At 38.6% G+C, this 16,113-nt stretch overlaps 1 gene segment (V, D, J or C); it reads left to right on the top strand.

Moving 5' to 3' along the window:
* Nucleotides 1-13,263: 13,263 nt before the first annotated feature.
* Nucleotides 13,264-13,980, top strand: LOC128099625 (Ig kappa chain V-VI region NQ2-48.2.2-like). The segment is given in 2 exon segments: nucleotides 13,264-13,312; nucleotides 13,583-13,980. Coding segments are annotated over 2 exon segments (447 nt in total).
* Nucleotides 13,981-16,113: the final 2,133 nt, after the last annotated feature.

The following is a 16,113-nucleotide window of genomic DNA, read 5'->3' as shown; positions in this document are numbered from 1 at the left end:
GTTTGCACTGCACAAGGGTTCCACACAGCCCTTCAAACGCTCCTCAAATGCTCTTCAATTCTAGCTCTTTCCTCCTTGTTCACACCTTCAGTTCCTTCCTTCAACTTCTTCCCATCTGATCCTCCTATTTTTGACCCCCCAGGTCCAGTACACTTGTAAAATATTTTCCATTTCTTCCATCCAAGGAGATTCACTTTCTCCCCCAGCTCTTCCTCTGTGCCTAACCTCTCTGGTTCTACAAATTGTACCTTGATTATAGTGTATTTAATGGCTTACCTTTCTTTTGCTGTGATAAGACACCATTACCAAGGCAATTTTTAGAAGAAAGAATTTAATTTGGGTGCTTGTATTTCCAAAGGGTTAGTTGGGGATCAACATAGTGGGAAGTATGTCAACAGGCAGACATTCATGGTGCTGGAGCAATATCTAAGAGCTTCAATCTTTATCTGCAAATAGTAGGCAGAGAGAAGCTAAAAGCTCACTGAGAGTGGATTGAGCTTTTGAAACCTCAAAGACAGTAGTCAGTGCTATACTTCCTCCAATAATTAATCTTTCCCAAACAGTTTCAACAACTTGGGTCCAAGCACTCAAATGTATTAACCTATGGGGACATTCTCATTCAAACCACCATAACAAGTGAGATTTCCAATATAGAACACTATAGGGAAAGATTTAGTCACAGTTGGACAGGTAAGTGTAGGCATTTCTCAGCAACTTTGGACCCACTAGGCTTGATCTAGGGACATATTCCTTTCTAATCAAAACATTTTAACTGGGAACCACAACTTCACAAAGGTGCATGAACACCACTCTCCAAAGAAAGCAATTAAGCCATTCTAACCAACGGCTTACCAGAATCCTCCATCATGGCCAAAAATGCCCATGAAGTTATAAAGGAGTAGAAGTAGTCAACCTATTCTGTCTACAACTGACAAAAGTTCTAAAACTATCATTTCATGAAAAATGTCCTATTTACTATCTTATACATGTTCATGATCTATCATGCATATGATTGCAATAAGATATATCACGGTAAAAGGATGTGTACATTGAAAAAGAGTATCAATGAAAACAGAAAATTATACACATTAGACCTCTCAGCAACTATATTCTCCTGTGGATGACAAGCAGAAGCTCCTAAAACTATCTGTTGAGGAAATTTCATGAAGGGACTGATACTCTATTGCAGTCTATCTGTCCTTTACTTCAGTTTGATTCTGAATAAAATCCTTTCGTGTTTCACTCTATGTTTGTGTCTCCAATTCTCTGAACAAGACCCCAAACCTTGAAGAGGCAGAAGTCCAGACCAGTAACTGACAAAATGAATGAGAGTAATGTAAAGAAATTAACAAGTATTGGGGCAAAAGGTATGAAACAAACTAAAATTCAGTTTGAAGCTGGGGAGAAGGCTAAATGATGGTATTTTACCAATGAAGTTGTACAAACAGATTGAACCAATGAAGAACAGAGAAGAGAAAGCATGGACCTACAAATCATGCCTTTTCAATCTATATGTGTATTTTTACCATGTTTGTGAGCTATTGGGATTTTCTTTGGGGTAAGTGTGTCTATATAGATACAGTTTCACTCCAATTATCCCCATGTCCTTGTGCCATATTCTCTTAAATTCTTGATGTCGTCTTCAGTTATTATTGCTACACACTCACTACCCCCCTCTCTCTCACACACACACACACACACACACACACACACACACACAGAAGAAGAGAGAAGAGTGAGTGAGTTAGAGAGAGACACAGAGAAAGATAATAGATAGAGATGTTTATATATAGCTCTTGCTGAGTCCATTTTACATTGCTCATATTCATAGTGTCTAGGGGTGACTTTGAAGAACTGGATACTTGTTAACTGATTACTCCCTGGAGATCACAGATTTTTCCTTTATTAATAGTCATTAATTGCCTTCATGTAGGAGATTTCCCTCATCTACAATGTCAGTTTTTGTTGTTATTGTACTGGTTTGTGTTAGCAAAGAGATAATGGAAAAAAATGGACGATGAGGAGGAATTTAACTGGTATCAGGGTAGAAAAATGAGTAAGTAGGAAGTGAAGAAAGTAAAGGGGGGGAGGGATGAATAATAGATAGCACTGCATGTTTGGAAAAGCCATAGGGAAACATGCTATTTTATGCTTATTTAAATATATAAATTATACACACACACACACACACACACACACACACACACACACACACACACATATATATATATATACCATGATATCTATATAAAATTTAGAAGAAGTTGTGCAACTTGGGGTCATAGTGCTTACCACAAAGAGTCATAGTTATATATTCTTCTACTAATTCATATGGGGTTGTATCTTTTCCTATGCCTTCTGTTGATGCATAAACTCGCCCATATCTCTTCTACAACCCTTCCTGCTTAGTAGGTCTTCTCAGAGACCTGAAAAACTGAGACACAGTCATGTGGCTTAGCCCTTGCCAAAATACTTTTGTCAGATCTTGCCACATCCTCTGAGAGCCCCTTCTCCATACCCAGGCCATATCTACACTATGGTTTTGATGTAACCTCTAAGATTGTTGTCATATATGGCTGAAAAAAGGTAAAACTGTACAAAAGGAGCTGTTTCACTGTATTCATTACTTATCATCATCATCATCACCATTATCATCAAATTGGACTTCAAACAAGACTGCTAAGGTAATTAAAATGTGTTTTCTGAAGAAGCCTCAATATCTTGTATCTCTGTTGGAATCAAGGTAGTTGTCCACCAACAGATGAGTGGATAATGAAAATTTGGTATATGTATTAATACTATCTAGCTTCAAAGAAAAAATGGAATTACAATATTTCAGGAAAATTGATCTACTTATAGTGTTTAATATTAATTGTATCCACATTATCTTAGAAAGAAAAATCTCACATTCTACCTCTTCTGAGGAATATAGGTAATGATAACTGTATATATGTAAGCAAGTGTACATGTGTGTATAGTGTCATATGTAGAAAAGAGAACAAGAAAGACTACAAATTAAGATACGGAATTGGATTGACTCTAGGTAATGGACATGAGCTACAAAAGAGTATATATAGCTAATTGTCTCATGCTAATTTCATTACAGAATTTTCATTTTAGGGAGGTAGAATAGTGCTTACAAATATATTTAAAAGTAGAAGTATAATGTCCTATGTAAGGCTCCACAGCTCCCATCCCAAATGGCTGCTCTAACTGTAGCTGTTAATTGAGATAGATAGATTCTGGGACTGGTTACATGCTGGTGTGTGATTTTTTTTGCAATCTTATTTATGATGAATTTTATTAAAAATGTTCATATGAAAATTGTTTTTCTGGAATATTTTAGGTGAACAACAGCAAATTTCCTAAATTGTGACTGTTATGATCACTGTAGATAATATAAATTATTTTGAAACAGAACTTCCTAATCTTCTGAGGATTCTTCATCTCTTGTTATAATGTGGATAACAGGAAGGCATTTTTGCATTAAGAGAAAAGAGTATCACATCCTCATATTTTTCTATAACCAATCTAGTCATTAAATTCCAGAAGATTCCCACATAGCTAGTGCAGTTCATCATTTTCCATCTGTTCTATGATATCTCACATTCTACTGACCTGAAAATTGCAGATGATACTTGAAATGTCTCACATACATGTTATAAATATGCCATGAAGAATCAAAATTCTGAAAATTTCATGACAGTTACCACAGTTGGCTTTTTATTGTGACTACTGAGGAATAATACTAGGGTGCCTGAGGAAGTCTAAACACAGCATGTTATGGAAGGTAGGATAGAAAGCTTTGAGTTCATAACAGCACAAGGGAATTCAAGGTTTTAAGTAGCAATGTTCACAAAATAGTGACCAAGGCAAATAATATTAAAAAGTCAATAGAAAAATCTCTATACAACAAGATCTGTGCATATATGTGTGTAGATATGCTGCACATCCATATATACATATATATATATATATATATATATATATATATATATATTCAAAACATGGGAATACAATCTAAATTCCAGATACTATTAAGTAAAACTTTCAGAGTCTTTGAAAATGTCATGGTCAGACTCTTACAGGATTTTTCAAATGTAGGAATGCTCACACTGTGATAATTAAAACGTAATTTAAAAAGTCTTCTCTGGCATTCTCAGATAATAATGTGTGTTAAAAGCCAACACTTCAGTGACAGAATACTGTTCGCTGCTCATTGTTCACAGTAGTTATGTAGTCTGTCCATCTTATTGTACCTCTTCATTCAGGGTTCTTTTCAAACCACCATTAAGCAGAATACTAGTTTAATGACTGTTGCCATAAGAGCAATAGTGTTGTCTCATTCCATTTCAAAGAAGAGGGCTAACTTTTTTCTTCTTTCTCTGGATGGTATCCGTGTTTGGTCTGAATATACCTAGAATTGACATACCGAAATGTTATGCATGTTTTCTCAGTGCTTTGATGGCTCAAAAATCATTTGGTTAGACTTAGATAAATGAGGAAGGTATTAACTGTAAAGACAAGGATAAAGTGACATTTAGGGTTTTCTTGGACATTGTCTTATTTGCTGCTCTATTTTGTGATAGTCTGCTATAATCATGATGTTGGTTCTCACAGACATTCCTATAGGCTAACTCATTTAGGCTTTCCCTGAAAATGAAACCCATACAGATGAAACTGGGCTGTGTGAAGCGGCCTTTGAAGATAACTGCATCATGGGGAATATATTCATGTTATACATGTGAGTTTTTAAAAACTATTATTAACAAATTTTAGATCAGAGTAAAAATTTGTTATATGTATATTAAATAGAAAGTGAAGAAATGAATTAATTATACATCTTTTGGAAGAGAGATGCCCTTCCTACAGATGCTCTCAACTTCTCTGCAGCATTAGAACTTAAAATTTAACACCTACTTTGAGGCTCTTTTTGGGTTCATCTTCCTTTCCAGATCCTCCTCATGGACTAGTGTCTCATATGCATCAACAAAAGGCATAGGAAAAGATACAACCCCACATGAATTAGTAGAAGAATATATATTCTCCTACAAATGAGAATGTAGCTGAAATTTAGAATTCTCTATTAGGAAATAAGTTTAGCTACCTAAACAAAATAAAGTCTGAATTTCTCTTCTTTCTAAATACAGCTCAACTCATGAAATCTGGTTAAATAAATTTTAAAAAATCATCAAAACCGCAGAGAAATGGAAGAGATCTACATGAACAACCTGGACATGAGTGGGGGTAGTGAAGGGCGAGGGTCGAGGTAAAGAGAGCTTGGGGGAGCGGAAGATCCCAGCTGGATCAACAACAGAGAGGGAGAACAAGGAATAGGAGACCATGGTAAATGAAGACCACATGAGAATAGGAAGAAACAAAGTGCTAGAGAGGCCCACAGAAATCCACAAAGATACCCACACAACAGACTGCCGGCAATGGTTGAGATACACCCCGAACTGACCTACTCTGGTGATGGGATGGCCAGACACCCTAATTGTCGTGCTAGAAACCCCATCCAACTACTGAGGGATCTGGATGCAGAGATCCATGGCTAGGCCCCGGGTGGATCTCTGGGAGTCCAATTAGTGAGAATGAGGAGGGTTTATATGAGCGAGAATTGTTGAGACCAAGGTTGGATAAAGCACAGGGACAAATAGCCAAACGAATGGAAACACATGAACTATGAACCAATGGCTGAGGGGTCACCAATTGGATCAGGCCCTCTGAATGGGTGAGACAGTTGATTGGCTTGATCTGTTTGGGAGGCATCCAGGCAGTGGGACCAGGTCCTGTGCTCATTGCATGAGTCAGCTGTTTGAAACCTGGGGCCTATGCAGGATCGCTTGGCTCGGCCTGGGAGGAGGGGACTGGACCTACCTGGACTGAGTCTACCAGGTTGATCTCAGTCCGCAGGGGAGGCTTTGCTCTGGAGGAGGTGGGAATGGGGGGTGAGCTGGGGGGAAGGTGAGGGGGCGGGAGGGGGGGAGAACAAGGGAATCCGTGGCTGATATGTAGAACTGAAATGTATTGCAAAATAAAAATAAAAAAATCATCAAAAAACAGTGCCCACATGACCTTCTCAATAAGTAGAAGCAGAAAAACACACAAGAAACTTTCAATATTACAAAAAAATAAAATTCTTAAGATTTTTGTCTACTGTGTTTCCTCCTTTTATGATCTGCCGAATGGTGTCTACCTGGTAGATGCTGAGGCCCTAGGAATATGCTTACATAACGTTTGAAAACTGGAATAATTTATTCACAGTATTCCTTTCCACCTAATTGACAACATGCATTCCTTTGGAGGACCTTGCCCTTTTACACTTAGTCTTGGATCTCCAATCATTTATCTTAATATCAGTAAATGAATAGACATATTTTCAAAAAAGCCGTGAGACTTGAACAGTGTGAGCGAGTGAGACTGATTCACACCACCGGCTATGCGTGACTGGGTTTCTATGTCCTGTTCTTATAACTTCTTTCTTAAGAACATGGAAGCAGATTTGTCACTTTGCCCTGGCAGCTATACTTCATTCAGCTCTAAATAATATGAATGTTTGGAAAGATCCTAATAAGTACGTTCCCCTGTCTTTTCCTGTTCTACTAAGGAGATGAGCGATAGGTCTTCTTGGGAAGATTTACTGGATACACTGGTTAATAGACTGTACCTCCTCTGTTTCAGATGCAGACAATATTGATGTAATTCCCTACACCTAAGGCTCAGGGAATATTGCAGAAGAGGGTCAGGAAGGACTGTAAGAGCCAAAGGACCAGGATATCTTCTGTGAGAGTGTATCTTATAAACATGATGGGAAATCTACACTCATAGAAGTTCAATAATATGGCTTCCTGAACAAGACCTGATTGATGACAGCACCACTGGATATACCAGTTTGGACAAGGCACTTCTCATAGAGCCCTACCACTAGGTGAAGAGCTACAGGTAATTGTTGACTGCCAAGAGGGAGAAAAACCAGTCTTTTCCAGAAATGAGACCCATAGTTGGTTCTCCAGTTCCAAGTAGTGAGTTGTAAAAGCATGCATATATAAGCAACACTAATGGACTCAGCAGGTATACTTATATACACACAATTAAAAAAAATCAGCAATGAGTAATACTGAGTAACACAAAGAAAATGAGCCCATGAACCTGCTTGTACTTCTAAAATTGTACCACACACCTATTTTTAGGTAATGCCAAAGAAAGCATGAAATAAATCTGGAGCTATTTAAAAAAAAAAGATAATGTCATCTCAGAACAAAATGTTATTTCCTTTTGGCCCCTAGAGACTCATATTCTTTGTAGAAAAATACCCACATCCTGGTTCAGGCAGGAGACACCTGGGGAACCCTGACCCTTGCTGAGTTTTTAGTGAAATGAGCCAGTTCAGTAGATGTGCCCAGCTTCTACAGATTTGCATGTATTTCTCCAGTCTTCTGCCTTAAGGTCTTCTACATAGGCTATCCACAACCTTACAGGTTATCAGGTAATGATTGTTTTAGGAATGCTTAATCATGTGGGCATTTGTTTTGTATTTTTAATGCCAAGTGTTACATGTAATGTGCAGACGACCCAGACCCCATCTCCCTCTTTGCATTTCTGGGAGGAATTGTTACCATCACTTGATAGTCTTGTAAGGAAATTGAATGCTCATTATCTCAGTATCAGCAGAAGCAAGAGAAAGTACCTGAGTTCCACTTGGCAGATGGAGTGTCATTTCAATGATCAGGGGCAGTGGATCTGAGGTAGAGTATTCTCTCACCATCAGTAGTCTGGAGTCTGAAGATGCTGGGAATTATTACTGTCAACACTTTTGGGGTACCCCCACAGTGATACAAGACATAACATGAACCACTCTGAGAAGCAAAAGTGCAACACAGCACTGCCCCTGCTGCTCCTATTGGTGTCTACATTGGCTGAGAGTACTTCTCAGATGTAGTACTCATTGCCTCACATTTTCTGAGATTTCAGTTCATCAGGAGGGAAGTATTTAATGCCTCTCAGTTACATCATAGTGAGCCTGGAAGCACAGAGCAAGGACAAAATGGCCATTGATAGTATGAAGTCAAGTACCTTCCCCCTGTGAATTGATTTCTACAGTTTGGACTCACCACTAATATTTCCAGAAACTACCAAGACTCGACTCGTCAGGGAAAAAGAAACACAGGAATGCACACATATACAGACAAATGGCTCAGAGAAACACATAATAGGAAACCATAGTTTGTAAGTAAAAGACCATTAAAGTAAAGAAAAAAAAACAAGACAAAAAACCCAAAGAAAGTGTTATGAGACAAAACTTCTCCAAAAGAAACACAGAGTTTGTTTGGTGTTGGCCATGTACTGCTGAGCAACTGACCTACCCTTAATTGTGGTTTTGTATACCAAGTAACACTCTACAAGAGAAAACATACTTTTCCTTTGTGAGCAGTTGTCAATTAAGATAGCTTCCGGATTAAGAATGGGACCTCCTGTTTAGTTCCCCTCTGTGGGAGGGATATTCTTGTGCAATATACTCAGACTTCAGGTTGTTGATAGTGGGAACAAAATCTGTCCCAGATGCACTGCCACTGAACCTGCCTGGGACACAAGGTTACAAATTGAATGCCTTATAGATTAGAAGCTTAGAAGAACTACTTAGTTTCTGTTGATTGGGCTAGGCCTGGCAAGTGATGAGGACTCAGTGTCCCAGAGTTCCAGAGAAGGAAGATGGAGTCTGGGTAATCTGGATATCACATCTCACATCTGACATATGAAATAAACAAGAAATACTCATAATTAACCTCTGAAAACCTAAGCAGTGTATGTGATACTTACATGTTAAAGTCTCCAGGCCATGCTATTGTACTTGAAAACCAGAGTAGTAGGAGTCCTGTGGCTGCCTGGGGTTACTTGTATGCATGTTGTGTTCTGGCTAGGACTGAGTCCTGAACACAGTATGATTAAGCAACTAAGAAATCTCCTGGGCACTGGACTGTGTCCTGGAAAAGTTAAAGTCAGTGAGGGCTGAGCAGGGGCTGGCCACAGCTGTGGGATAGCCTAGGCTCTTCTCCTTGGTTCAACACTGACCTAGTTATTCTAGAGGGCCAAAGAAAAGCAAGAAGACCACAGGTTTGTCTAGAAAGAACATGATCCATTCTGTGGCCCAAAAGAACACTTCTAGTTACTGTGCATGCCTTTTGGATATATTTCCATTAATGACAGCGACTGTCCTTCTAATACAATTCCCAAAATCTGATGATATCTTATTCACTTCTCTCATTGGTGAGCATGAATTTATTAAGCGCAGAATTAGGTCTTTTTCAGTGCTACATTGGGATGAACATGAAAATAGCTTTAAAAAGGAGGAATTATCAATAATGCTGAAGGGACAGATCTGTTATACAACTCAGCAAGATTCTGCATTTATCATGGCTCTGCCCAATTAGTTCTATCAAAGCCATCAAAGGTCAGGAAATTTTCCATTTCCCATCAAAATGGAGTGAACTGGCAGTTACAAATACCTAACCCAGGTGTTCCTTAGAACCCTCAGATTGCTGCTCTTGCCTCCTCTGTCCCTTCTCAACATAGACCTTGTCTTCAGAAATGGAGAGCCTCTCTAACAGGTACCCATTTAACTATTGGAATTCTTATGCTGCTTGCAATATTCTACCATCACAGAATCTGTTCCAGCTCCTAATGGAGCGCAGTTGTCAGTGGTAGGGGCTCTGTCAATTTCTTCCTGGAAGAACAGGATTAGAACTGGGTTCATTTTCATAATTGAGGAGAGAGATGGTCATACATAAGATCTTAAAGAATACCACCAGGTTCTGTTGGCTTGTGTCAGAAAGACAAAACTGATGTTATTCCATGGTATGTTTAAGGTGGCCCAAGGTGGTTCCATCATGGAAGAGTCATGAACTGAGAATGAATACCATGAGTCACAGATGACAGTGGTTTCAAGCACCTTCTGAGATTCAGGGTGAGGGCAGAGTTGCGTGGAAGAACTCAAATTCTTTTTCATTTCTCACATGGAAAGGGCTTTATTTTGTTTATGCACGTAAAATCTTTTAACTATGTAACAAAGTCCAAGATTGGTGGTTCCTTTTTTATAGTCTCTGAGATGCTGTACATAGAATAAATACACATAAAACTCTGTTCTCCATGGTGGTATTCTAGGCCCAGAAGAATCTTATTCTCCATAGATAACCAGTCTCTCTCTAATTATGTTATGTCATCTTTTTTTCTGAGATTTTTCAACATTGGATATACATTCAGGTATAAAGTCATTTTCTCCGTTGTATTAAGATGAGGTACAACACCATTGTTTTAAAAAAGTAAAAAGTAAATATTAGAAAGTGTTTCATCTCCTCTTACTCACAAATGTTTGTTTTCTTTTCTTTTCAGGACAGGGTTTTTCTGAGCATTCCTGGTTGTCCTGGACCCCTTTGTGTAGACCAGGCTGGCCTTGAATCTCTCACTTGCCTCTGTCTCCCAAGTGCTAGGATGAAAGCAAAGCACCATCACAGCCTGGCTAAGTGTTTCTTTACTTACAACGCTTCTGTAAGGAATTGTTCCATTTAAAATAAATATTACAATATGCTTATCAGGAACACAAAATTCAAATCATTTGTGATAACCTCTTAGCACTGTTATTTTGCAGCTACACTGAATATTTTGATGTCAATATACAAAAATATTGTTGTTTCTTTTAAAAATTATTTTATTAACAGGGGATGGAGACATGGCCCAGCAGTTAAGAGTACTTGTTGGATTCCCAGCACACACATGGTGGCCTGCCATCTGTAACTCCAGTTCATTTCAAACCATAACTTTCTTTGGGCCTCCAGATGCACCAGCCACACACATTGTGCATAGACATACAAGCTGGCAAAACACCCATACACATTGTGATTTAAAAAAATTGTTGTGTGTGTGCAAGTTGGGACAACATGAGGGAGGCACTTCTCTAGTTCTACCATATAAGTCACAGGGATTGAACCTAGGTGTTCGAACTTGGTGGTAAGTATCTTTACCAGGAGAGCCATTTCAATATCACCAGAGTGTTTCATAAGGGTGTGGCTTTAGTAGATCCTTCATGGAAAAAATCTTCAAAGTTCATTCTTACACAACCACTCAATAGGCTGCAATGATGTTCTGGTTTGGAGTTCTTATTTTCAATCAAACCATAATATAAAACCCTCTCTTCTGCTATTTACTAACAGTTCCTAGGCATGTAGGATGAATAGTGATGGTGGAGATTTTAACAAAATCTCTGATTCTGACTCTAGAAAGATGGCCAACAGTTTAGATCTGTGGCCATTCTTCCAGAAGTCCTGACTTGAGCTGCTAACATCCACAAGGCAGCTCACAACCATCTGCAGCTCCTAAATCAGGAGATCCAAAACCCTCTTCTGGACTCCTTGGCACTACATGAATGTGGTACATAGACATACATGCATGAAAACACTCAGAGACATACAATAAAATAATAAAAAATAAAATAATAAAGTATCTGCTTTATCCTCCAACTCTAAAAGAGGAATTATTATAACACAAAACTGAGAGTAACTCCAGGACTTCAAGGATCACTTGTCTCCAAAAAGAAAGATTGTGATACTCTCCCCTGGGTTCATCCTCCTCTTTCCTCCATGCTATATCATATTCCTTAGAGTTCAAGTGTAGTTTGTCTTGACCATGACTTTGTGGAAAGCAGGGATGTAGCAAAGCCATATAGAGTGCATACTTCAACAAACCTTCTCTTCTTTGCTGGAGAGATTCTACTTCATGTATGATGATGCTGTACACCATCAATACTGCACTCATCATTACATGTTTCGTGGTAAGGGGTACATCATGCTGATGAAGAGTCACCAGCTCTCTTTCTATCCCTCTGAAATTTCCCATTTGCTGTCAAGAAAATACAAATGTGGATGGAAAAAATATCCTGGACCTGTATTAAAAGGGATTCTGTTGCTCAAGTTTCTCTAGAGAAACAGAACTGACAGAATGAATGTACATGAATATGAGATTTAGGGCAGTTGAGATGGTTCAGTACACAAAGTGCTTAGTTCACACAAACTAAGGTTTGTATATGCAAGGAGGGTAAATCATAGTGTCTGAAGGAATGAAATTAAAGGGAGAAAATCATGTGACTATATTATAATTTCAAAAATAAAAAGTGATTATGGAAGAATCTTATTCACAATGAAACTGATGACAAAAATGACCAATAAGATAATAAGAGTGATCCAAATTTAGATTTCTGGGCACATTTGGTAGGCTATGTGTGTCAAATGAACATTTGAATTATGATATTTATGATCCATGCATTTTTACTTGGTCCAATACAATAAATATCTGTAAATAAGGAAAGAATGTATTTGTATAAATACTTTACATGTTTTTACATCTATGTTTAATGCCTTCTTACCAACATTTCCTTATTTCTTCTTAGCGAGAAGTGGGGTGCAAGTTTTATGTGTTTATGCCTGTGTATGTGACTGTATTTGCACCATTATTCATTTTTCTTCCATCAGTCATTGTGAGGAACTCTCCAGGGTTTGGCTTTTCATGAGTTCCTTCTCTCCACTCACCCCTTTCCCAAGCACACTAGGATTTGCACTGATTATTATCTTGGTAATTTTTCCTCTAAGCTCCGACTTGTCCTATTTCCCATCTCTCCAGCAGAGGGCAATAGTAACACATTATCTAGTCAACTACTCCAGCCTTAGTGCTGACAGCCATGGGGAAAATTTGAATTAAAGAGGTTTCCAGGCTCTTCATTCACTTATCATCCACAATGTCTCCAGGCTGTTGAGCCCTTGTGTGATATTGGTCCAAGTACATTTCATTGGCACATCCTCTGAAGCTGGGGACCCTGAAAAGCTTGTCCCAGAATCCCACTCCTATTTAAAACAACAACCCTGGTTCAGGAGGATCAGAGGCTCAAGGTCTTCTTAAAAGCAGCAGATAACATGACAAAACATGTGAAGGATAAAATTGACTAGGGGTATAGGACATTGAGGAGAAAAAAACAAAACAAAGCAAAGCAAAAACACATTAAAAAAAAAAAAAACCAAAACACTGAGACCTTTGGTATTTTCCAACTTAAATACTACAAGTAAGTAAAAGGACTCCTGTGTTTATGAGCCAAGACTGTCCTAGCCTACACCCTACTGTTTGCATATCTACTCCTCAGAAACCACAGATGGCTCAGACTTGCTTTTAAGAGAACTAACTTAGATAAGAGAAGTTTGTAGACAGAGACCAGACAACAAGATGGGTTTATTGATGAAAACTGTCAACTTGCTGCTACTCAGTGTAGTGGGTGAGAAAGAAGGGGATCTCCAACTCCAACATAACATCATTTCCATCATGGAAGTTTCAGTTTAAAAGGAAATATTTTCCTTCCTTCCTTCCTTCCTTCCTTCCTTCCTTCCTTCCTTCCTTCCTTCCTCCTTTACCTCCTTTTATCCTCTGCCTCCTTTACTTCTTCTTTGTTGTCATCTTTCTCTTTTTTGCATACTGTGTAAAGTGAAGATATTCTGGAATCCTGTTTTCTACTAATGTCTGTCTATTTTCATCTTTCTCTCCATAGTATCAGATGGTGAAATTATCCTCACTCAGTCTCCAGGATCCATGACCACATCACCAGGGGAGAAGGTCACTATCACCTGCAGTGCCAGCTCAAGTGTAAGCTCCAATTACTTCCACTGGTACCAGCAGAAGCCAGGAGCCTCCCCTACGCTCCTGGTTTATGGAACATCTAACCTGGCTTCTGGAGTCCCAGCTCGCTTCAGTGGCAGTGGGTCTGGGACCTCCTACTCTCTCACAATCAGCAGCATGGAGGCTGAAGATGCTGCCACTTACTACTGTCAACAGAAGATCAGTGAACCATTCACACAGTTCTACAAAGCAGAACAAAAACCGCTTTGGTCTTCTCAGACACCACTGCTTCCCTCTTATAAGATATCACATGGTCAAGATTTTGACTGAGTTGTGACAATAATCTTCAAATATTTCTGCAATGGAAGCAGGGTCAAATTTCACTCAGGAGTCTTAAGCCACTTCTCCTGGCAAAGAAGAGGAAACTATATAAATGGAGATAGTGGGATGAGACAACCAGAGAACCCATCTTTTTGGTATTCTGTGCAGAGAACTATTTTAGAGCTGTGGTTTAGATTTCCTGAACTGGGAATTGACTCTGGAGAGGATGTCACTGGGCTTTTGAAAATATTTGCAGGGTTGTAGGAGTCATATTTTTATAACTGTTTCCAATGTAGGGGTACCAACTGCTGTCCCCCAGAGTATTCCTTCATTAGAGAATGGCTTATGGCTTGGTCTCAAGTGGGAAGAACTAACACTGAACTCATAGTTCTCTATCATCTCTCATGATGTAGGAAACTCCGATGATAGTGTCTTTCTGACTATTTGTAGAGTGTGCAGCACTGTGGAAATGGGTGCGACTAACAAATAAGGCCTAATATAAGAAACTTGTAAAAATTTCAAATGATGGCAATGGGTCTTCATTCATTCTACTACCTAAAATATAGCTTGAGAACTTTGTATATTATGTAGACTTTAAATTTTAGAGATTGTAGGTACACACATACAAACATATGCTCACAGAGAGAAGTCCCCAATTATGTCCCTAGATACAATGATTCAACTGGATCATTTTTAATTTTTTCCTTAAGGCATTGCATACTCAATACAAGCCTTCTTTCAGATTTAAATTGCTTACTTCTTCTGCACTGTGGATTGTGACGCCAGTGTTGATGCTTGACCCTGAGCTATAGAAGCTGTAACAGCAGCAACACCCAGCTAGCCATGGGATGAATGAGGAATCCCCTCATTGTATCTTATTTAATAAGCTTCAATACACTGTCTACAATTTATTATAGAATTATGGAAGTGCTTAAATTGGCTGGCCTCTCCCCAATATTGCCAAATATAAATACACTTAGGATATTCCAAAGAATATTTATGTTGAATGTATTCATTGGTGATACTATTTCCAATCTATATGATATGATCTGATGCAACTTAAATGTATATTGAATGTTTGCATAGGAAATACTATGCTTTTTACTCCATTAACTTTTACAACTATGTTTAATCATTTATCAATATTTTGGAGCTGATTTTAAAATTAGAGTTTTTTCATGATAAATTCCTATTCTCATCTAGCTGTGACTGACCTCAAAATTGTGAAGGAAGATGGCTTTGAACTTCTAGCAGCCCTGTTTCCCACTCCTTTTCATCCTCAGGAGAAACAATACCACCTTTGGTTTACTACCCTTTCCTGAGTCCATTACAATTTGTCATCAATCCTTGTCCACATTTTTCTAGGCTGCACTTAAACAAAGACCTATTTCTAGCCTCATTTTAACAATCTCTGCAGGAGAGGAAGGCAATAATAAATATCTATCTGGTCAAAATCACCCACCTTTGGACTGGCAATCACTGTAACACTAGGGACAAATGAGGATTCTAATTTCTTACTCACTTGTCATCCAGCATTTTCTTCTAGTCCCTGTACACTTCTGTGAGAGTGGTTTAGGTACATTTCACACTAACAGTTAGCCAGTGGAGACTGGAGATCCTAAGAATTCCTTGTGTTCCAGAGTTACAAAAGCCTGTCCCAGGACTCTAGCCCTGAACAATGATCTTCCTGATGAGTAATATCAGTGTTTGCCAAAGTCTCTTGATACTGTTCTTGGAAGGATCTGAGGGCGTGTACTTTCTCAACACTAAATGAGTAACACCTTCATGTGTGGTTTCCTGGTGCCCTTCAGTTGTCAATACATAGACCACACTGCAGGGAACTAGCCCATAATATCAGAACTAGGCAAGCCCTATTATTGACAATATGTTTTTCTTCTGAGCAATCTCATCATTTCACACACTTCTATAGATAATACATTATGGGTGCTATGGTGGATTAACCAGCAGTCCAAGAAATAGATCCTACATGGACCACAGTGATACAAGACAATGGATTGTGCTGGGAAATGGACTTCCAGAGGAGTGTTAATTAGACTGATTTATAATGATCAGGGACTGACCAAGTTCTCTCCATTGTATTATCTTATGTCCAATATACCTGTAGAATTTTCTGAGAATGCA

The sequence above is a fragment of the Peromyscus californicus genome, unplaced genomic scaffold (genome assembly GCF_007827085.1).
Source record: "Peromyscus californicus insignis strain IS unplaced genomic scaffold, ASM782708v3 Scaffold_6__1_contigs__length_162567912, whole genome shotgun sequence".
In the NCBI taxonomy this organism is placed as follows: Eukaryota; Metazoa; Chordata; class Mammalia; order Rodentia; family Cricetidae; genus Peromyscus; species Peromyscus californicus.
Note: the sequence above shows the minus strand (reverse complement) of the source record. Positions and strands in the feature narration are given on the sequence as shown.